We start from the raw sequence: 21,862 nt of genomic DNA, 5'->3' as shown, positions 1-21,862 counted from the left end.
CATCTTGGACTAATGCATATTTTACCTAAGTACTTAGTGCATAAAATAACTACTTACTTGAATATCAATTTTTAAATTATATATTTTGAAAATATTATTTTTTATTGTAATTGCAATGAATAAGGTAGCTTTCTTTTGTATTTTTTAAAGGTGTTGCGGTATAGCTTATTAATATCGCTATTTTTTTCCTCATAATAGGAAAATAACACCTGCATTATATTATAACGATAAATAATAACTTGACAAATTAACTACAGTGAGTCCTCGTTTAACGTTGTTGATTCGTTCCTGAAAAAGTCGACGTTAAGCGAAACAACGTTAAACGATGCAGTGTTTCCCATAAGAAACAATGTAAAAAATTTTAATTGGTTCCTAGCCATGTTCCTAACAATCCATTTCTTCGTGAAGAATCCAGAATTTCCCGGGCGAGAATCCAAGGAGGCCAATTATCGGAGCCGTAACTTTAAGCAGACTTTGTGACCAATCGGGAGACACCTGAATCAGGCCAAAACGAAAAAAATCTGAATCTATCACTCGGAAGCACGAGGATGAAGGGCGAGTCAATTTTCGTGATGATATAATTCTTTAACCCGGCGGAAATCGCGAGAAACATTCATTACCGATTATTCACTTCAGCATGATAACGATTCATTCGAAACTAAACGAATTTTCATAACGAAAAGGTTGGGAAGAAGGCATTATTAAATGAAATATAAAAACTAAAAAGAAAGTATTTTAATGGCGAAACATCGATATTTTCAGTAACAGAAGAAATTTTAATTGTAAAAACTCGACCTGCAAACCTAAAACTTGACCGATCTCTCCAGCAGTTGCACCTTCTTCAATTCTTTTAATGATACCAAGTTTTTGTTCTAATATCGCCGTTTTTTCTTCACGTCTGAAGAACCGCCAGGATAGCCACTCTTCTTCGTGGACATTTTTTTCGGTTGGCATCAGAAAAATAAACGGATAATGGGTAAATGAGGCGATAATTATTCGCTCAGACGCATATTTAACATACGCTACCCACGCCAACCTTTTCTGTCGAGCGAAAATTACCAATCGCATTAATATAGTAATATTTACTATACATAAGAGGCGCTTGCGTCCTATTCGCCATTCATTTTTTTTCGCCGCGCATAATTTGAACAACGTTATCGCGAAGCAATAACGACGTTAAATGATCAAGGGTTTCAATTTTTGTACAACGTTATCGTGAAACAACGTTAAACGGGACGACGTTAAACGAGGACACACTGTAATTTTTAAGTAAAAAGATGAAATTCTCTGCAGTTGCTAATTAATTACAAGTATAAGCAGGGGCGGATCCAGGATTTCTTTCTGGGAGGGGCACAAGCAAGGCCGTATCCAGGATTTTGTTCAGGGGGGGGCACAAGGATACTTCGTCATACAAAACGAACGAAATGATAATGGGACCGTATTAAAAATCCAGCATATTTTGAAGGGTGTGGGGGGGGCACGTGCCCCCGTGCCCCCCCCCTGGATCCGCCTATGAGTATAAGATTGATCAATGTCATTGAGTAAATAGGTTGCTGATCAATCTTTTTTGCTTTTCTTTAACTGACTGAGGAGGTAATTTTGACTATATTTATTAGAGATGTGTGGAATCCACAATTTTCTCGAATCCAAATCCAAAATCGAATCATTCAAGGATTTTTTTTTTTAAATTTCAGATCCATATTCACAAAATTTTTTAAATTTACTGTCGAGGACTAGCCTGTGGTGAAACTATAAGGGAGGATAATGAAGTCTCTCCGATGCCATCTAAAAATAATTTTAGTGTACCCTACAATTTTGATATTTCAATTTTTCTTTTTTAAACCTTGTCATGACATTCCCTCCTTAGCAGTAACCACAGTACTGTACATCCTTACCATTTTTTGAGAGAGATAATAATTTTTTCATCTGCTGAATTTTATTTATTTTGAATAAATTGGTATGCATATAGCTAGACTGCCAATTTAAAATGCTCTTACAGCAGACTCCCGAGTATCCGGGTGCGGCTTGCCCATGTTGCGGATTATCCTTGCATGAGTTAGTACTCCTTTGATGTTTTCCACGATCTTTAAAAAAAAAAAAAAAAAATCGGACTCAAAAGCAGCAGGATATTTGCTTTTTAATGCATGGTTGCACCTGGCCTATTATTTCCATTAGAATTCCCATCGTGAAATGGAATTATTTTAATTACTTGCTGACGAGGAATGTTTCTAGTTGGATGTCTGATCAAGCATTGCAGAAGACGATCAGCGGCGGGAAATTACTCTAAGTGTAATTTTCAAAGATTCTTGAATGGCAAAGGAATTGCAAATGAAGGAAAATGTTAACTGCGATCGTTATGTATATGTATATTTTTCATCACAAACGTGCAAGTATTGCCCTGGACACTCATACGGTTGAACACGGCTCAAGGAAGCCAGAGATTTCGTCGCACTTGGGCATGTTTACACTAGTCAAGGTCAATCTTGAGAGGAAGGGAATAGTAGAAGTGAGGGCAGTGAGGGAAATGGAAGTAGAGATAGCATGAGTCATAGCCAGGCACTTGCTTGCGCAGATAGTTTGCCTAAAGCCCTGGTTTACTGTAGCCACTGCTGGGCGATGGGGTGATTGTGCACCAGTTACCATCACGGGAGTACCGTGTTCTGGTTTTCCAAGCATAGTGGTGCACGATTATTTATTATTATTATTGCGCTCGGTGATCACAGATCTGCATCTCGGGAAACTTGTGTGAGAAGCGGATATGCGGCTAAGGCCTAGGCCACCCACCTGCCTGACAGTATAGCCGGCCTCAGTGGCGGAGAGGTAAAGTCCTCGCCTGCCAAACCGTAGGTCGTGGGTTCGAATCCCGCCTGGGTAGGTGATCCCTATCCAGGGCATGGATGTTTGTGTTGTGCTTTGTTAATATTGGAAACCCTCGTTGTAAAAGGCCGTTATGTGCTGTTTACGGGGGATGTGATAAATAAATAAATAAATAGTTTCCAACATTGTGCAGTGCTTTTGAAGCATTCGTGCAAACCTCACTTCTGAATCCATGATCTTGAAGCCACCAATGTGCAGTTTTCGGAAACTAGTTATTACACGGAGCAATAAGAATACGAGTGAAATCACGTAATTGCCATAAAAAAGGCTGCAGTCGAGAAAAGAACGCTATTAATGATTCTGGAAAGCAATCTAAAATAACATAAAATTTGTGTGGATAATAATAGATAGTTTGATATATGTATATGATGAAAGTTACATGAAATTGAAGTGAATGTTTGGATTATTTGTGTTTTCCGATTATTCGTGCTGCCTCACTCCATCATTAGCCCGGATAATCGGGTGTACACTGTATATTAAATAAAAGCTAAACAAGTAAGCTAATTACAATTTCCGATCGAACAAAAACACGCTCAATTGAATTCTTTGTCTTTTGAGCAGCGTTTACAATTTTTAAACGAAATTCTACGATAAGTATTAGCTTATATCTCGATTTCAGCATAAACATCATCATGGAAATTGTTGCTGCATTAAATGCATTAATATTGACGGTAGAGCTTTGTTCAAAATTTGAAAATTCTCGGAATAAAACGAGGAATTCAATTCGAAGTCTGCAATTTATGTGCAAGCAACAATTATCCAAATATGCGAAAAATCCACAGAGAAAAAATCATTCGCCTTGACCAGGATTCGAACCCGGATCCCTCGATTTCCGGTCGAGTGCTTTAGCCAGTTAAGCTACCGAGGCGTCATTCATCCCTGTGGAAATTTGTGGACTATACCGGACAAGCTATTATCCAAATAGCTAATTCATGTAAACGAAGCATCATTGACTGCAAACCAATGGCACTGGTAGCATTATAAACCCCGAAAGGAGGGAGCCCAACTACCCTCGGAGTCCGAGATAATGCGTAGTCTCCGCTAGGAAGGGTCGAAAAAGGTTGGTGCTGAGTGTGTGTGATTATCCACGACACCCTTCTCACGAATGTCCTGCAAAAATGCTCCATACGGAGGGGACGGAAGTCTCTTGGAACTCAGTACAGCAGTCATGCTCAGGCGAGTACTCCACCGTCTTGAAAGGGTTAATGAAAAGAAGTCCCGCCAGTTTATCTTTGAAGGACGTTAGTCAACCCATAGCACACATTTAATTTGTATTTTTTCTATTTCTGTAGCATATGCCTTTTGAATTTATTTTTACTTGTTATTACCAAGAATTTAAGCCGGAAGTTAAAGAGGGAAGTTAAGTAGGATATTAATTTATTATAATATTGCTGTATTGGCAATTTTCAGTTTTTTCGATCCTGTTTTTTTTCAAATTTAGGATCAACTTATCAATCAGCAATTTTAGTATTGTCTTTGACGCAATGAAAAAATACCTTTAATGAATCTGAAAAAAGGTCATGTTATTGGCAAGCTGGGATTTTAGAGATAGTATTCATAATGATTGATGTCTCTTCATTCAAAACCATGGTTACTGTGACTGAAGGAAATATATGACAATTTTGTCGCCTTTTGTCAAAAATTTTGATAGAAGTCATTCACTGATTTATGAGACAAATCTGTAGCATTGAAATTAATTGCTTATTTGCTTCAGGTATAATAGTTCTCTTAAGGTTATAAAGTGGCAAAACGATACTCCATTTTCTTAAAGTGTGAAATGTTAATTTTATATATCAGCTGAGAAGGAAACACAACTCCATTAATTTAGACCAGCCTCCCAGTAGACGTGTATTTTAATTCCATTATAGTGCTAGTGTATGAATTGTTTCTTATTTTATAGTGGTAGTAGTTATTTTTATCACCCTTGACCTCATGTATGAGGGTATGTGGCATGGTTAGAATGGAAATGCAGAAGCACAACCACCACCCTGTACGCTCATCAATCACTCAAACAGTCATTATCGATAAAGATGGTGTGAAGTTGTAAGCAATGAGTGATCTTCCAATGGGCATTATTTCTGGTAAAAAAACCATTAGGTTGGGCCCAATCAAATTAAAAAATTTAGGTCAAGCCAGTGAGTTACATTTTTATTAGTGTGCATCATCAAAATTACTGTAATGTTGCAACAGGTTGTAGTTGTTGTGGTGTTCGTGCATCCTTATCCTAAGCTAGTATAATACCATTGCGGTAGCCTTCTAACTACTAATTTTGCAGTACTGCTAGATCACTGAGGCTTTATATTGTTTCCACACTATAGGTTAGATAATAAGCATGTTGTAATGCTGAAGTAATATAAATTAGGTGAATGTATACATTACTAGGATTGCCATACATTCTCATTTTTGTTGACATATCTTTGATTTTCACTCAAATTTGACTATCCTACAGCTGCATGTTTTTAAATGGCTAAGCAGAACAAAATCAGTGATAAAACCTTTTTTTGGGAACCCAAGAAATCGTTCTGTAAATCAAATTCATTTTTAAAATTAATACTAAGAAGTCTCTATGTGAAGGAGTAATAGTATTAGTTCATAAAAATTCAACAAATGTGTTTTTTCAGAGAACTAGGATCAAGTGTCATACTTTAACCTAATTGTCTTCATTTTGAGAGATGTAGGTATGGCAACCCTAATTAGGGTTAGTACTAATAATGATAATAAATATTATCATGTATTAGTGAATTGGGATAGTTGACTATCCCAATTCACAAATATAACCAACTTTTTTCAAGGGCACAAAACTTTACTCCTAAAATAATTGCTCTTTAGGAGAAAGGACCATTTCTTGTCTACTTAAGTAAGGTAGATGATGGGCATGGTGCAGTACTGCTTTTACGTAACCTTAGTTAAGTAGGTACTTATGCATGTAATACTCATGTATTATTATCTATATATATACACAGCATATGTCATTATTTAGTAATGATTGGGCATGATGTTTTGGAGATACATATGTTTGATCTCTCATCATTTTTTTCCACCAATCTTTTGCTACTTTATTTAAGCATCCTCAGGGCTATATACAAGAACATTGCAATGAGGCAACACAAATGAAATTTCATCAGTACGTATATCCAAAATAGTTGACTATCCCAATTCACAAATATAACCAACTTTTTTCAAGGGCACAAAACTTTACTCCTAAAATAATTGCTCTTTAGGAGAAAGGACCATTTCTTGTCATATCTAAACAAAATGTTTGATCTTTCTTAGATAGATGGTAATGCATTTCCAAAAAGATGCATTATCATGAACATAATGCCATCTGCAAAATCAAAATTGTTTCTTCACAAGCCATCCCCACCCGAATCATGTCTACCAGGGGGAAATTTATATTTTTTGAAATTATTATTCCTCCATTGCCTCCAACAGCCGAGCTTTCAAGAAATATGACTACAGTCTATACAGCAAATAATATCCATTGTAATCCAGTCTTTAACGTACTAGCCTATGTTTTGTAAATGGCTAACAATAAGATTGACTCAGTCATATCACAATTCCTTACGAACCTCTCAGCATACAAGAGTTCAACAGCCTCACTAAGCGCTCACTTCATCCCTATTGTCAGGGGTTCCAGTGTCCTGACCCATATACATGACTCGACTGGTCCCCATGGTTCCAAAACCGTAAACTCGGTAATGTCCAATTGATGCCTCCTCCTTTGGAATTAATTGTCTCAGGAGATCATTGTTCCATGCCATAAAGTGAACTCAGAATCAAGTTAACTTGATTATTGGTGCTTTCCAACCCTGCCTTAATCCTTAGGATGGTAAAATAAAGTAGCAAAATGTTGGTGGAAAGAGTTGATGAGTGATTTTCTAAATGACCAAAACAGAACATCATCCCATTCCTTGATAAGTACTACTGATCAAGGGCAACCACATAGTTATTATTTAGACACACTAAGAAGCTTTTTAATCACTGACAGGTTTCATCCTGAGGCTGCCTGCCTTGAGCCAGGTGCCGCCTGAGCTCCTTTATGACGATAAATTCACATGGGAAGTGCCCGAAGTTGGTGATGAAGAGGGCTGCTCTGCATCGACTGGAGAAAGGCCAGCTGCGTCTATTTACAGGCCTGACGGAAAGAGAGCTGATCAAGTGTTGGAGATAGATTCTTAATCACTGCTCTTTCTCAGGGATAAGGTAACATGCCAGCCTTATACATGCATGTACTTTATAAGTACGGCAGTGATGAATTTCTCATTATCAAAGGCTCATATCATGCCTTTCAAATTGGAATTTTGTCCAATACTGTGTTGTTCAAAGCAGCTGTTTCCTTTGAATGGCAGATCATTCATACATTGAAATTAAATTTCTCACACCATGATACCACCTTATGAGGAAACAACCTATTTAGTGGATAATATTAAGAATTAATTAATGATGATTTAAGTTTTTATGTTTAAAAGTATAACTTTACTTTAAAATGTCTCTGCTTTTAGACGTCATAAGTACTGACTGAGAAATAAAGTCAGAGGATGTTGATATGTTGTGCTTTACAGACAGTAAGACATAATGGAGTAATTAGAGTTGAAAACTAATTTTCAGAAAAAAATTCATTTGTAAAGCTGCTCTAGCTCATAGAAACTTCTTAGGTTTGATTTTCTTCTTTTTGATATTTTATGATTTCACTTTGAGTCAAAATACTCATTTTTATGACAACTGAATTAGGGAGCTAGTTTTTAAGTTTTAAATTTCAGATTGTTGGTCTTTGTCATTCATTTAAACTTTTGTTTATGATGTGGCTAATGTAGGGAAGCAAAAACTCATCAGTGTTTTAAGTGATTGAAATTTGTTTTTCCTTGCTCACATTACATTTAGTCAGATTTATGATATGTTCACATGCCTTGAACTTTGTCTGCTTTGTGTTAGTGTTATACATACGGAGATTTTAATTTCTTAAATAGTTTAAATATCTCGGAGAGATATTGGCTGTAGTAATAAATGTATTTCATTATGAATGGAAGTCCCGGAATTATTTTTTATGGCTTTAATTTTCATTTTTTTTATTTATTATATATATGACTTTGCTGAAATTTTAAGCTAATCAATACTTCTGTGTTCATTGTTGTTCTTAATTGAAGATTTATATTGTCTATTTGAAGTATAGTATGATTAAAAAGATTTATTGAATAAAGATTTTAAATAATCTCAGTGAGGATTTAATGATTATAATATAAACATGAAAGTAAAGAAGTGCAAGTAATAAAATCAATTGAGTATATATTTTTTGTTTGATTCTTCATGATATAATCCGCTGTGACTCTCTGTTCTTAAGACCTGGTTTTTATTCACAGTTCTATTATCTGACCATTATACGATATCAGTTGGCTGTTAATTAGCCACCCAATCAGTGACAACCTATGCATATATGCTGGTTGGATGGATTGGGTTGACAAAATGATGGAGGGGCCTCATGTGATACAATTATGGTAGCTTTAGTTTGCCGTGATTGCAAGGTGTATGTTGTGCCAACAAGGTTAAGTTTTCATTGATTAATTGAGAATACTTTAATACATATTTAGTCAATATTTTATTATGCATATATTTAATTGAAGAGAAAATCAACTTTGCATTCTTTTTGCATGTAATCATATTTTTATAATCTACGAAACTTTCTTAGTGTAAAGCTTTTAGTATACAGTAAGACTCCCCATTATCCCGCTGCGGTTTATCCAGGTTGCGGATTATCCGTGCATGAGTTCACTGTCCTTCAAAGTTTTCTAGGATCTTTATAAAAAAAGAAAATCGGACCTGGGATCTTCATAAAAAAATAATAATACAATACTACACCAGACTAATTATTTCCATTAGAATCCCCTTCTTATAGTGGAATTACTTTATCAACTTGCAGACAAGTAATGTTTCAAGTTTACTTGGATGTCTGCTTTAGCATTGTAGACGACGATCAGCTGCGGGAAAAAACTCTTGATTAATTTTTGAAGATTCTTCAATGGTTAATCTTTCGTAAATTCAGGGAAAAGGGTACTTAAGATTTTTAATTGTAAATTTCATATTGCAAATGCGCAGTTATTGCCTAGGCCTCGCATGCGGTTGAATACAGCCCAAGGGAACTGGCGATTTCGCCGCACTCGGGCATGTTTACACCGTTACCATTTAAGGCCAAACTGGGGAGGAATGGAATGGTAGAACTGAAAACAGAGGGGGAAGTGGGAGTAGAGATAGTATGAGTCATAGCCATGCACTCGCTTGCATAGACAATTTGCCTTGAGTCCTGGTTTCCCTATTACCACTACTGAGCGATGGCGTAATTGCGTGCCCGTTGACTTCACGGGAGTTCCGTACTCCTCTTTTTCAATCATCACGGTGCGGGATCTCCCCATAATTAGCCTGGATAATCGTGAGTGTACTGTAGTTAGCTATTATGTTATGTGCCACCTCTTAGACATCAAAATTAAAAATTTCAAGCACACAAATCGCATGTACATCAGGGATGTAATTTGCCAAGAAAAAATCATTTGGCATAGCTAAGATTCGAACCCGGATCTCGCGATTGCCGGTCACATATGCTACCACAAATTCCGTTCTCATTGCCAACCTCTTTGAATCAACTGCTCAAATGAAAATCGATCAGAATATGATTGTAATGATCCGGAAATGGACGAATTCCATTCCCCAAAATATGTAAATATAAATGTGTTGTTGTGTGATGTCTCAGAATACACAGCTATGTCAAACTATGCCTTGTGAACTGTACCTTTCACTTTCGAGAACGGCTAACCATCCTCTTCCCGTTCCTCTTTGTGGAAAACGTCTTAGTTTCACATTTCCTACACAGTGGCATGGTTGAGATGCTATGGCACTCGTACATGTCACTTCACAGTCATCTCTCATCAGTGGTCAGTCAGTGTGTTTCACAAGTCTCGCATGGTCGGTCATCCACCATTGGTTACTCTCCAGCCATTCACTGATGGTGCAGTTACAATGTAGCTGAAGTATGTGCTATGTAGTCCATGCTACCATAGTGCCTCACTATCCATGCATGGCATCAGCAGCAGCTCCTCTCCTTCCCATGACTGTGGTATTATTTTTAATTTTGGCTTTTCTAAATGCTCCTATTCATTACCTCGCAATTTTTCATCGAATCGATTGGTTGGGATTTTAAATGTGAATAAACTTAAGGTAAAGACTTTAAATATTTGTGTGCCATTATTTGCTTCCATACAGCTAGGGCAAGAACCCATGTCAAATACGACCTCCAGCTTTGTCCTTTGGACGCAGCATTATTCCTATCAGTACCAAGGAGAGTGACGTGTATTTTCTGCACGATTTGGACTTGATATATTTTTTATGTTGATGGCAAAGCAGTAAAATATCAGGCGTTAATGAAAAAATGCAGCTAAGTGTATTGAGAAATAATCTCAACCGTTAGTAGTAGTGGCAGCTGATATAAAGTTAAGTACATAGAGCCAAGTCGGTGCTATCCCTTGTTGCCCAGTCAAGAGGGTAACAAAATGCCCAGCTCACCGAAGTCACCCATGATTTTCTTTTTTTTGATGAACTTCTGGAGTTTTTCCCTTACTATAACCTAATTTTCGTAACTGTTATGAACTCAGCACCCTCTTCCAGGGAGGAGTGGTAGCTAGGAGCCTTTCCTAGGATCTTCTCCCCCGCATTTCCCAAAACATAGGAGAATATAGTTGTATAAGCATTAATAAGGGTATAATACATCAATACCTTACTTCACACTTTGCTCTGCATGCACCTTACCCTGTTTGCCAGTCCGGTTGAAGAGTGTGCCAGGCAACATAGGCAAAATGAGATGGACGTAGAGCTCTGAATAGCCAAGGTTGCTGCCCAAAGGCATGTGCCTTTGATGCATTTACCCACACAGGTAGATCCATAAATGCAATTCATTTAAACACCTAAAATTGTACCAATGCATGAATACATGTCCAGGAAATGGTCCCTGTTCTAATTTTGTGCATCCATCCGAGCATATGTCCAGCCACGTACTTGCACAGGTAAATGCATCATGTATCAGCCAAACATCAGTCATAAATGAGAAAGTTTAGAAATTTTTATGGGTGTTTCAGTTTTTAAGCACCACTTTACGAGAAATAATTCAAATCAACCAGACCATGATCAGGATGACAAAATGCCCTCATTTAGAAAAATTTCAAGAACATCAATAGCTTTGGTATAGCGATGATTGGGAAATATCACTACAGTATTATCTATAACACTAAAATGTATATACACCTGACTTTATCACCTGTATATTCCATTGTCACCATAGAGGAGGCTATTTTGATGGGTGCATTCCTGAGCCACCAAAATCTCAACTATTCTCCGTTTGCCTACCCTCCAGGGTAAATTGCAGTATAAATTTTTTTCCCCAATCATTAAATGCTGAAGCGTTCTCAGAAACTTTAGAATTACTGGATAATTCCATTGCTCATAAGTTTCAAATACCATTCTTTCAGAAGGGTGGCCGTGGTTAATAAACTTGTTTGCTACGACATGATCTACTCATCACTTGCTCCACACCTGCAGCCTTTGAGACAGTGAACATACTATTTCTCTTTATTGTGTGCTTGTCTTAGTGCAGCTGAATCAAAAGTTAGTGTCATTACACTTGGGACATAGAAAAAAGGAAAGTTTGGAAGGCTAGTATGCCCTGAAACCTTTATTGCTTAGCCAATCACCATCTACCATTTTTATAGCACAATCATAACTGGCTATAGTCTGTCATCACTTGGATAAATGGATTGTCAAAAATGCCCTTTTCTCTGTTTCTCTCTGAGTTCAAGGAAGTGCTCTCCCATTCTTAGTAACAAACTAATGTTTATCTCTAGCAGCGGTTGTTTTCTATTCTGACAAGACAACCTAACCATTCCCCTTACCTGTATCTTATTGAACATCTCTGGGCAGCTAGAAAGTATTATAAGTGTTTACAATGTCTCACTACTGATTCAATTGAATGAGAAACGAGCATAGTCCTTGTCAGAGTGCAGCTGAAAGTATCCTAGAGAGAAATAAAAGGCGCATAGAAATTATCGTATATTTTTATAGAGCGCCTATATTTTCCCAGAGCCTAAGGTTGTCAACATTTACCTGGCACCTATGAGAGTGACTAACAGTTCAATTTTGGTCATGAAAAATGATTTCTGATAAAAAATAATATCCCTGTGAAATGTTCATACCTTGTGTCATGGGGGCAGCTTGGAATTAAGGCTGGGGGGGGGGATGGTTTAGGTGCAACTAATACCGGGGTGTGTGGGGGTATAGACCGCGAGATTAATACATTACGGAATATTAAGATAAATGGTTCAAAATGGTGAGTTTTACAGCTTTCTGAGGGATATTTCATTAATCCTTACACTATTCTATTAGTAATATCAATCCAATTATTTTTATTTATTTTTTTTATTTTATTCCCAAACCTCCTAATACAGCTCTCGTAGGCCATTTTAAATCGGGTTATTCAACAAATTCAACAATGAAACGTACACGAACAACCATGCCCTGGATAAGGGGAACTTACCCAGGCGGGACTCGAACCCGCGACCTCATGTTTGGCAGGCGAGGACTTTACCCCGCCGCCACCGAGGCCGGTAAATGGTAAGTAAAATGGATTGAACTTAAAAATTTCTCTGAGCTCTGGGGGGGGGGGTTCTATCCCCCAAAACCCTCCCTTGCTGCGCCACTGCCTTGTGTGCCCTTTAATGATGAATCTGTAGAAGTACAAGACTACAGTCGAGCCACTGAGAATTGTTCAATGACAGGCAGAAGTTTCTCGTTCGGGGTAAGAGGCAACATTGCTAAGTCAAAAAGGGAAATGCCCACGTCACATGTAAACAAAAGGCTTCTGTGAAGTAAGGAGCTCGAAGGGACGACGAGCATTAAGGACCCAAAGGGGGAATTCTTCATTTTGCTGATTCAAATAAATAGCTTGTTTCAGTGCTTCATATGCATGTGACAATGTTGTATGACTAGGCAACAGTGAAGAAATATACAAGAATTGCCATGAGGAAAAATTCCCCTGAACCAGGAATCGAACCACCGACCTTCGGATTCCGGGCCACTGCGCAGTTATAATAATTGTAACTACACAGTGGCCTGGAAAGCCATAAGTCCGTGGTTCGATTCCCGGTCCAGGGGAATTTTTTCTTATGGCAATTCTTGCATATTTCACCACCGTTCATGCGGCAGGTTTAGAAATATTAAACTGTGAGGAGACTTTGGGTGACAGCGATTGCCTGCAAACTATGCCGGCTCAGGGTTCTCTAAACCCCTCCTTTTGTGCTCTCATCACAAAACTCTCGCCAGCCAGGCTGTAGCTAGTCTGCTCAATTATTTCTGTAAATACTTAAACAATTGATCCATTGCTACATGTAAACAGCCAGTTATAACATTGCTATGTAAACCATCAATCAAAAACAATTGTACCCCTTGAAAGGTAGGCAACACAAATATTAATAAATCTTAGAGATACGTACAACCCCTCCACCCCGAGTTCACTGTCAATACCACCTCTTCATCAGAAGATGGGCCAATTCCAAGGTAGCCCCCTTCATCCTTCCCATGGATAAATAGTTCTGATGGCCCAGCTCTTTTACATTCTATGCAGGCAACAGTCTAAAAAGCCACTAATGCAATTTTGATGCCCTACGTGGAATTCTGTAATGATGTTTTCTGACTCAATCAAAGACTAATTTCAATCACTGACTGTAGGAATTTCAAAAATTTTGAGGTTGTGTCGGCACGCATGAGTAGTTGGCACCCTCGGACCCTGAAATATTTTTCCCGTAAAATGCAGATAAAGACTGGAAAACACATTTAACGTATTTATTCGTGTAAGCCGTGCCCTCGTATATCACGCATACCCCCATTTTTGGGCCGGCTCATCAGGGAACAAAACACTTCCCAGCGCTTTTTGATGCGGTGTAATACAGGAACTCTTGATTCATTTATAAATCAATAAATTTACGTTACCATGATTAATAGGTTAAATAATGCTATAAATGTAATTCCTGCAAAGGTTTCCTGGTTCTAATGCTGAACTTTGAAGAAAAGACTGTGAGGGAAAATGGTGGGTGGCTTACATTACAAATTTTGAGGATTCGTGTGAGCCACACTGCCCCTTTTTTTCACCAACATTTATGGAAAAAAGGTGTGCGGCTTCCATGGGTAAATACGGTATAAACGCACACCTTTGAAGTCATGGATCTTTCACTCTCCATTGCTGCATTAACATCACCATGGCTGAGTTCCCTTAAGGAGCAAGACCAAAGAATATCTAGGCTTCCCACGGCCATAGGAGTCAAAGTAAGTAATTGGAATAAAACCATGCAAAACAAACCATGGATTTCGGAATTTTTTGGTCAAAGGCAGCATAAAAAAAGTCCTTGAGTGTAACCAGAACACGTCAACCCGGGAGAATTTCAGGTTAAAAATTTTCTTTCATCTGTAGCCAAAACCTGGACACATACCCTCCCTGTGCGATTCCTTACACATTATTTGAGCCTATATCAATCGAATAACTGAACTGAACATGATGACTTTCAATTCAAATATAATTTTTGTCTGGAGCCAGTCAGAACTTTCAAGAGCAGGTACAGAAAAACCTCACCAAATCTATACCTTCACTGAATAAAATATGATTTTTCATTTGTACATGGTTTTCTTAGAAGTACTAATTGAAACTTGAGTAAAAATTATGGTGATTCTACATCCTACCACGTATGGGACTAATGTTTACTGAGCCCGGATTCGAATAACACGTATTATCTAATAATTTCACTGTTGCATTATGGGAAGCTTCACTGTATATTGAATATAGGTGTTCACCATCGTACAATATATGACACAATAGGGTGGTTTCCTATTATTTTTTTATTGCCTAAATCGAAAGATCATTACTCCTGGAGTATGTATTTCACGCTTTTAGATTTTTAAATGATGATATCTATTTTTTGCTATTAAATGAAAAGTGAAAATTTTCAAGCCCTCAAAAACGCGACGGCTAAGTATGAATTCTGGGAAAATTCCGTGTGACGTTATTCTGGTTCCCGCTGCCGCAAGTGAGGTGACCTTGGGGAGAGGCTTTGAGCGCTGATATGACGCAGGATGCTAGCAGGTAGCAGAAAACCCTGCTAGCTGGTAGCGCTTGGCTTAAATAAGGATTGTTAATACCTTATCAAACGAAGTAAACTTTCCATCCTTAGCCAGTTTTAATAGGTGATTATTAAGAGATGTTTCCCTGAGCCCAGTGCCTCATGCATGCATTGGTAATCTCAGATGATGTAAAACTCCTATCTACTCGTATAGAAACTATGTCCCTGTGATGTCACGTGGAGTGGCATCGCATGGGTGCCAATCTGGCCTTTTTCAAATGAGGATAAAATTGACCATTGCCATTCGTCTAAATTGGTAATTCTAAAACCAAATAATTTGCATATAATGAATATACTAATGGTGGGTAACGAATCGCAATCAATGCCTTTCGTTTTCTTTGATGAAGGAAACTACCCTATTGATCACCTTCCTACCTCAGGGGTCATAGCAAAAACATCCAACACACCTAAGTGCAGTACGAGAAAAATCTTTTAAGATGCAAGACACTGTAGTCTCGGGTGAAAGAATATCTTGTGCTGATACTACCATTAGTCAGATTTCAATATGTTCATTCGTTTGAGCAATCTCTTGAATACACTTAGGAGGAAGAAATATTATAATAATATTTTGCAATTGCTTTCACAATCATCGTAAGACCTCCTTAAAGTTATTTTTTGTCAAAATTAACAGTGCAAGTACTATGTGAATTTGTACAAGTTAATTTTTCATGCAGCCATGACCTTCAAGACTGAACAGGAAATAGAATATGCTCTAAATCCATTCAGACAGCGACTCAACTCCCGATTTATTTCACTGAAAGAATGCACCATGTAAAATGACAGTCACAATTTAAGATACTGGGCATTTAGAGTGATAATCCATTACAAAACTCAAAATTAAATTATTATACACTGTGTACAAAATAAACAATTACAGAAAGTGAAAATTGATTATTATTCACGCCATAAAAATTACATTCAAAATCGAGCAGAGCTCCAGTCTCAAACAATTTCAATAGAACTTTCATATTCTATTAATACATTTTTTCTACATCTACATCGATGATACTGTTTAATGGTAGCCAATAGCTTGACCAACTCCAAGTCTAATAAATAGTAACACCAATAGGGTCTTGTGCCACAAAGTCAGGGTTCACAATGAGCACTGTAAAAACTCTATCCAAAGTAGCAAAAGGGCGCACGTCAATAAATACAAGAAATGTGAGTGTAATTCTACATTTATTCTTTGGCAATAAATCCACCACTAAGTTAAAAATTCAGCAACCACCTACTAAAAACAGTAAACAAAACAGTCTCTTTGCATTACTTGGAATGGCAGTTAAACGGCAGTCAATTAGGAAGAAACTTCGAAGATCGTAAATGAACTCATTTGTGGTTAATTGTTGGTGTATCCTTTCATTCGAGGGATACACTCGCAGTTACTTAAGAGAAATTTCTCTATTAAGCAGTACCGACAATCAGCCTGTAGAGTAAAAGGCCAGCCTATCATGAAACCATTTAGTGTCATGAAACCAGCAAATTATTCAGGATTATATTCCAACGTGGTCGTACAGTACCAAGGGACCAGGTTGTGATGCCAACTTATTATGAATGTACATAGATATAATTTCTTAAATCTGGACGGTAGAGACATTTAAAACAGCAAATGAATTTCGCAGCTATTTACGTCTTGATTACCCTAATTTGATAGATTTAATCATCACCCATATGCTCATCAAAACCATCACTTTCTGTCACTAATGCTCTTTCGAGTATAACTCGACCTTCCTTATACCTCTGATTTTCTTCAGTAGCAAACTCATATATCCATCCCAGTTTGGCATCACAATTCTTGCAAGAAACGTCCCGCACCATGTGACGGCCAGTCAACATTACTCGGTCCTGAACTTCGCTGAAAAATGAGAAGTAAAGGCATTAGGCATTGATAATTGCCCACAAATGCAGCCAAAATGTTGTGCATTATGCTACCTGTAGTTCAGATTCACGACTTTATTGAACAAGAAGGCTCTTCCAGTCGCACCAGTGAATCTGGTACTGATCAATTCACTTCTATTCGTCAATATAGTGTCACAAGAAGCACAGGAAAATAGACGAATTCCTCCGATATGGTCCAGAAATATGCGACCCATTGCAACCTGAAAAAACAGAAACAGCTGCAATGACACCCCAAAAGAAGAGTATAAAAGTATTTGTTAGAACTTTCAGCATTTACAGAATTCATAATGAACACTTACAATCCGTCGTCAATCTACCAGGGGATAAATGTTTCTTCTTTTTGGTTCAATTCTGATGTGTCAGAGAATCAATGTCAACAACAACTCGATCGAACGCTCCTGACATCTACAGAGAGAACTGCGAACTACGAGTCAAAATAAATAGTTCTTTGACATTTTAATGATTAAAATCATAACATATAACGCTTTTTGATATTTTCAATAGATAAAATAAATATGATACTTAAATTAAACCCAAATTTCCTAACGCTTTAACATGGAAAACAACATATGCCTTAACTAAGCGCTCTCAACTACGTCTGCGCCCATCACAACGGGGTGACAACGCTGTGATATCATACGGAAAGCAGGCGTAGCAGGCGTTACTGAAAGCCTGGAATGGATTCTCGCCATGTTCAGGAGGTCCGAGGTAGATCGTGAGCGCTTGTGAGGCGTGAACTTCTGTGTCTGATGGTGCCTGGTCTGTACAGTTTCGGCGTAACTTTGACAAATGATTGTGTGGTTACCTTCTGTGTGTTTATTAAAACCAAGTTATTGTACGTGGTGTAAGTTTTGAGTGCTAAATAAGTTGTTGTGAGTTGTGCAGGCGATAGGACATCTTCGGTCATGATTTGAAGATTTCATTTTCCTCAGCGGTTGTTGAATCTTTTCGTGCTTCTTCTTAAGAGTAAGTGAAAGTTATTTTTTATTCATCCAAATATTTATCCAATGAACAGATATTGTACTTAAGTAGAATCACCTGCATGCTTGTGATATGTGTAGGCAAATTAGTGTAAAAGAGAGTCGACACATAAGAATCATTTAACTGTGCCCTATGATTTACTTGAAGTGTTTGTCTGTACATACATCTCGAACGATAGCGAATGCTATCCCTCTATATCGATTGCAAATACCTTGTATATGTTGTCAGACGGCTATTTCATATTGTACTTTATATTCACTGGGGTTCAAGTCATCCTGACTGATTGAGTCGGTTTCAGGCTTTCGATTCGGATTAATTTTGTCGAGATATGTATGCGTAACGGATCAGGATGTTTTATTGATGCTCAACCTTATTTAAGTATATCGTTTTATATGAGACACTTGGTATATTTCGTTTCCTGAGGCTTCATCTTTAGCGTTAAACATGCATGTTATTCACTCCTTATGGTGATTAGGTGGGGGAGGTTAAACATGCATCTTATCCCGGGGACGTCAGCGTTCCTTACCGTACTACTCTCTTGGTCCTAATATTTCGAAATTATATGAGTAATTTATTTCATCATTGTTATTTATTTTTTGAGGACCATCTTTTGAAGGTCGGCGTTCTGGTCAAGGGCAGGGAGAGGAAGGCGTCTGCTCTCGAGTTACCGTTGTTCAGCCCCCTTATCACGTTATCTCAAAATTCCTTGATTGCCTGTTGCCATTGCAGAATTTTGATACTACTTAGAATTCGATTTTGGGGAGTCTGTGTGGCAGTGATCCTACACTGTAATTTTACTTCAACCCTGAAGTAAATGCCGCTATCCGTGCGGACGTGACATGCTTCAATAAACCTTTATGTACTCGGCTAATTATGTATCTTTTTCTTGTGATCAGGTAGCCTGCGAAATGTATGTTGATCTCTCTCTCTTCCTGAAGACCGTAAATTTAATTATTGTTCTTTATTTTTCGGCGATGAATTTAAAAAAATAGTTTGATGCCCTTGGAAGAGGGAATGCATTTCGCCTATTAATAGGCGTGTAGTGTCAGGTCTTTCCCCTCCCGGTGCCCTGGAAAAATTATGTATGAACCATCTCTCTCAATTTTTCACTCCTAGGGTGTGAAATGTATTGAATGGGATGGACGAAATTTAGGGGATGCTCACTGGCAGAGGAGAAGGGTGGTTTCCTTGGGCAAATGCTGCGTACGTGTTACTGGTCTCATAAACGTGTTGGGCTTGGGCTTGGCGATTTTAGTCCCATCACCGAGCTCTATTATTATTTGCCCTATCAGTTTCATTTTTCGGCATATTTACAATTTAAAGTATAAACTGTTGAATGAATAGATGTGTATTTAGCGTGTGGAGCGTGCCAAATTGTTACTACGGTACGTCACAGTAATTCTCATTGCGTGATATGACGGGCGAATCTGCACCGTCGCTATGGCAATAAGTTGATTGTCGTTGCTTACAATTGAATTATTCGACTTGTGTGCGCTTTTCATCAGGTTTACTAGGTGTTGGTTGGCTAGATTTGCATAGTTCAGTGGAATTTGACTGGCTGTTTTGCATGTCCTTTGTTGATGTTCTTGATTTAAGGTGCAATGAGTTTATTCACTGCGCTTTCTCTTATGTTTCTTTGATGACTCCGAGTATAGATAGATTTCATCCCTATAGAAAGTGCGAGGTGTGAGTTACCACGGAGATCATACTTCCACTGCTAATGTAGTACCTAATACTAGTACCTAGTACTTATTAAAAATATGTCTATTTCAAGGTGCTGTTTTTCCTTAAAGATTTGAGCTATTAATTTGCAAGAAGCGTTCGAAAATCATCTAAATTTTTCAATATTATCGTTTTCACTGTTGTGTCACAATTAGTTTTAATCACTAACAACGAATGAAAAGTTATCTTTATTGTGTGATTGGAAGTATGCCTAATGTAACACTCGACTAGCCATTTATTCACTTAAGTGACCACCTTTCTTATACATTCTGGGGAGTATTTCGTAATATTTCCTTTTGGGTCGTCGAAGTTGCGGTTTTGAGCCCCATGATATAATGCGCCCGAATATATGGATATATAATATATATGTATACTCCGTCCAAGAATAAACAGATTGCCCATGCACACTGGTGTGCATAGTCCTAATCATTGAAACAATGTATGGTCGTAATGTTAGTCTGAGTGGCACAGATGGGTACATCACATCACGTGAGAGTGTGTTCATCTATTAATAGTGAAGATATGCCGGGTATGAGTGTAGACGGTGTAGACCCGTTAATAACGTAATCAGTTTGTAAAGATATCAGAATGATTAATGTTGAAACATTATTGAAAAATCATACATTTATTTTCGAGGGAGACTACTCATATCTTAATAAATAACTCACTCTGGTAATCTGTTGCGAGTTAAATATTGAACTTGGAAGAGTATGAAATTAAATATTTATCAAGGTGGTGCCTAATGGTATGAGTGTTGAGTGAACGGCCTAATCTGCAAAGTGGAAGAGGGTAGTATCTGCCCATCTGTTAAGTATTAGTTTAGGGTTTGAAGGTGCATCATATCCCTTATTGTAAGTGAATTGTTATTTTTTACGCCGTGGGAGACTCAATTGCTCCTATGCCCTTCCCTTTCTATCGGCCATGGACTGATAGCTAGCTAACCTTGAAATGCATCGGCTATGTAATTCGAGTCCTCCCTTGCACAATTTGGCACCCAGAACGGATGGATGTTTATCTAGGGGATGACCAAACTACTGGAAAACATGGTTAATAAGGGAAAGTCAAAGGATTTATCTCGGAAAGTGATGGGCAAACTGCGGCCCTCTGGTCAGGTGCGGCCCACTGAAATGTTCTGTCCAGCTTGCTTTGCATTATTCCGTATCTGACGAATAAAAAAGGATTCAGGGCAACAATCAAATGAATATTCTCTTTTTTTCATCACTTCTGCTTTGTGTGTTTTTTTCCGTTGCCGGCTTCGGTGGCGGCGGGATTTTGTCCTCGCCTGCCTGACCGTAGGTCGTGGGTTTTAGTCCCGTCTGGATATGTGGTTCTTGTCCAAGGCATGGGTGTTTGTGTGACCTGCAGTTTTCGGGGTGGTGGGTAATAAATAAAAATATCATTTATGACGTTGAAAATTCATTGACTTATCCTATTTGTTGGAATATTATGTTGAAAGTGAGTGGCTTTGGCTGCTGGCGAATTTTTAGAAACACAATGAACTTTACGCAGTAGTTTTGTTGTCTCTTTCATCAGTTTGCCCACCACTGGTCTAGGAGGTTACGGAATGTCGGGGAAAGTGAAAATAAATCTGTAAAAATTATCTTCTGTGAGCGATTTGGATGGTGGTTATGACCTCATTCTCTTACGGTTTGATATATTTTCAATATTTATACCCACTATCACCAAAGTTTTACTCGTATTGTCTTCCGAATCAGTTTTAATGCATTCTTATATCATTTTTTACGTAATGTTGTGCCTTGAAATATGTAATGGCTCCAACGGTAGATTGAATGTTTATCCCCTGCAGAGAGGCGAATTTAACAAAATTCTTGTAATATAACGCTCTGGAAAATTATATAAAATAATTAGGAACGTCTGTAAAAATGAGTTAATTTCAGTTTGTTAGTTTAATGGTTACCCTGCTCCAGTGAGAGGGTTCTGGAACGAAAAATTGTAACAGACGTATCGCTTCGCTGAGGTAAAATTGCACCTCGATGCGGTAAGCATTGTGGTTTCTGATGAGAAATTACCGTATCCTTGAACTACGTAAATACAAAGGGAAACGACGTAATTTGTTAAAAACTGTCAAGAGCGAACATTGAGGCAGGTCGTGGTCCAGTTTTTACACAGATTAGGTTTGAGATCCGCTAAACACTCGTACGCTTCGTAGTGGGCATTGGTAAATC

The 21,862-nt window shown here is 37.9% G+C and overlaps 3 protein-coding genes across 10 annotated transcripts in view; 2 read left to right on the top strand and 1 right to left on the bottom strand.

The window, feature by feature from the left end:
• Nucleotides 1-8,161, top strand: part of LOC124154080 (ammonium transporter Rh type A) — a 168,042-nt gene extending 159,881 nt beyond the window's left edge. For all 6 annotated transcript variants that reach the window (XM_046527586.1, XM_046527585.1, XM_046527587.1 and 3 more), the window contains one exon: nucleotides 6,866-8,161. In XM_046527586.1, the coding sequence (XP_046383542.1) occupies nucleotides 6,866-7,056 (191 nt within the window). In that variant the 3' untranslated portion in view covers nucleotides 7,057-8,161. The remainder of the gene's footprint in view (nucleotides 1-6,865) is intronic.
• A 7,792-nt stretch (nucleotides 8,162-15,953) lies between these two features.
• Nucleotides 15,954-17,380, bottom strand: LOC124154079 (protein yippee-like 5). 2 transcript variants are annotated; one of them, XM_046527580.1, is made up of 3 exons: nucleotides 17,273-17,380; nucleotides 17,007-17,173; nucleotides 15,954-16,929 (listed from the first exon to the last, which is right to left on the bottom strand). In XM_046527580.1, exons 2-3 carry the CDS (start codon nucleotides 17,165-17,167, stop codon nucleotides 16,731-16,733), a joined length of 360 nt encoding a protein of 119 aa, XP_046383536.1. In that variant the 5' UTR covers nucleotides 17,168-17,173; nucleotides 17,273-17,380; the 3' UTR covers nucleotides 15,954-16,730. The 2 variants fall into 2 exon arrangements, with proteins under 2 accessions (XP_046383536.1, XP_046383537.1); XM_046527581.1 differs by having other exon boundaries at nucleotides 17,007-17,191; nucleotides 17,273-17,364.
• Nucleotides 17,381-17,466: 86 nt separating this feature from the next.
• LOC124154078 (protein Smaug homolog 1) overlaps nucleotides 17,467-21,862 on the top strand; it is a 165,796-nt gene continuing 161,400 nt past the window's right edge. For both annotated transcript variants that reach the window (XM_046527578.1, XM_046527577.1), the window contains exon 1: nucleotides 17,467-17,939. The gene's annotated coding sequence lies outside the window, so the exon portion shown is untranslated. The remainder of the gene's footprint in view (nucleotides 17,940-21,862) is intronic.

This window comes from Ischnura elegans, chromosome 2 (assembly GCF_921293095.1).
Source record: "Ischnura elegans chromosome 2, ioIscEleg1.1, whole genome shotgun sequence".
NCBI classification, from domain to species: domain Eukaryota; kingdom Metazoa; phylum Arthropoda; class Insecta; order Odonata; family Coenagrionidae; genus Ischnura; species Ischnura elegans.
The sequence above is the reverse complement of the archived record's forward strand: the minus strand, read 5'-3'. Positions and strand labels throughout refer to the sequence as shown.

Bases quoted from the DNA above. Each gene is read 5' to 3' on its own strand.
- LOC124154079 (XM_046527580.1), bottom strand. From the start codon at position 17,167: ATGGGTCGCATATTTCTGGACCATATCGGAGGAATTCGTCTATTTTCC. The intron at 16,930-17,006 runs GTAGCATAATGC...CTCATTTTTCAG, and splicing joins GTCGTGAATCTGAACTACAG to CGAAGTTCAGGACCGAGTAA.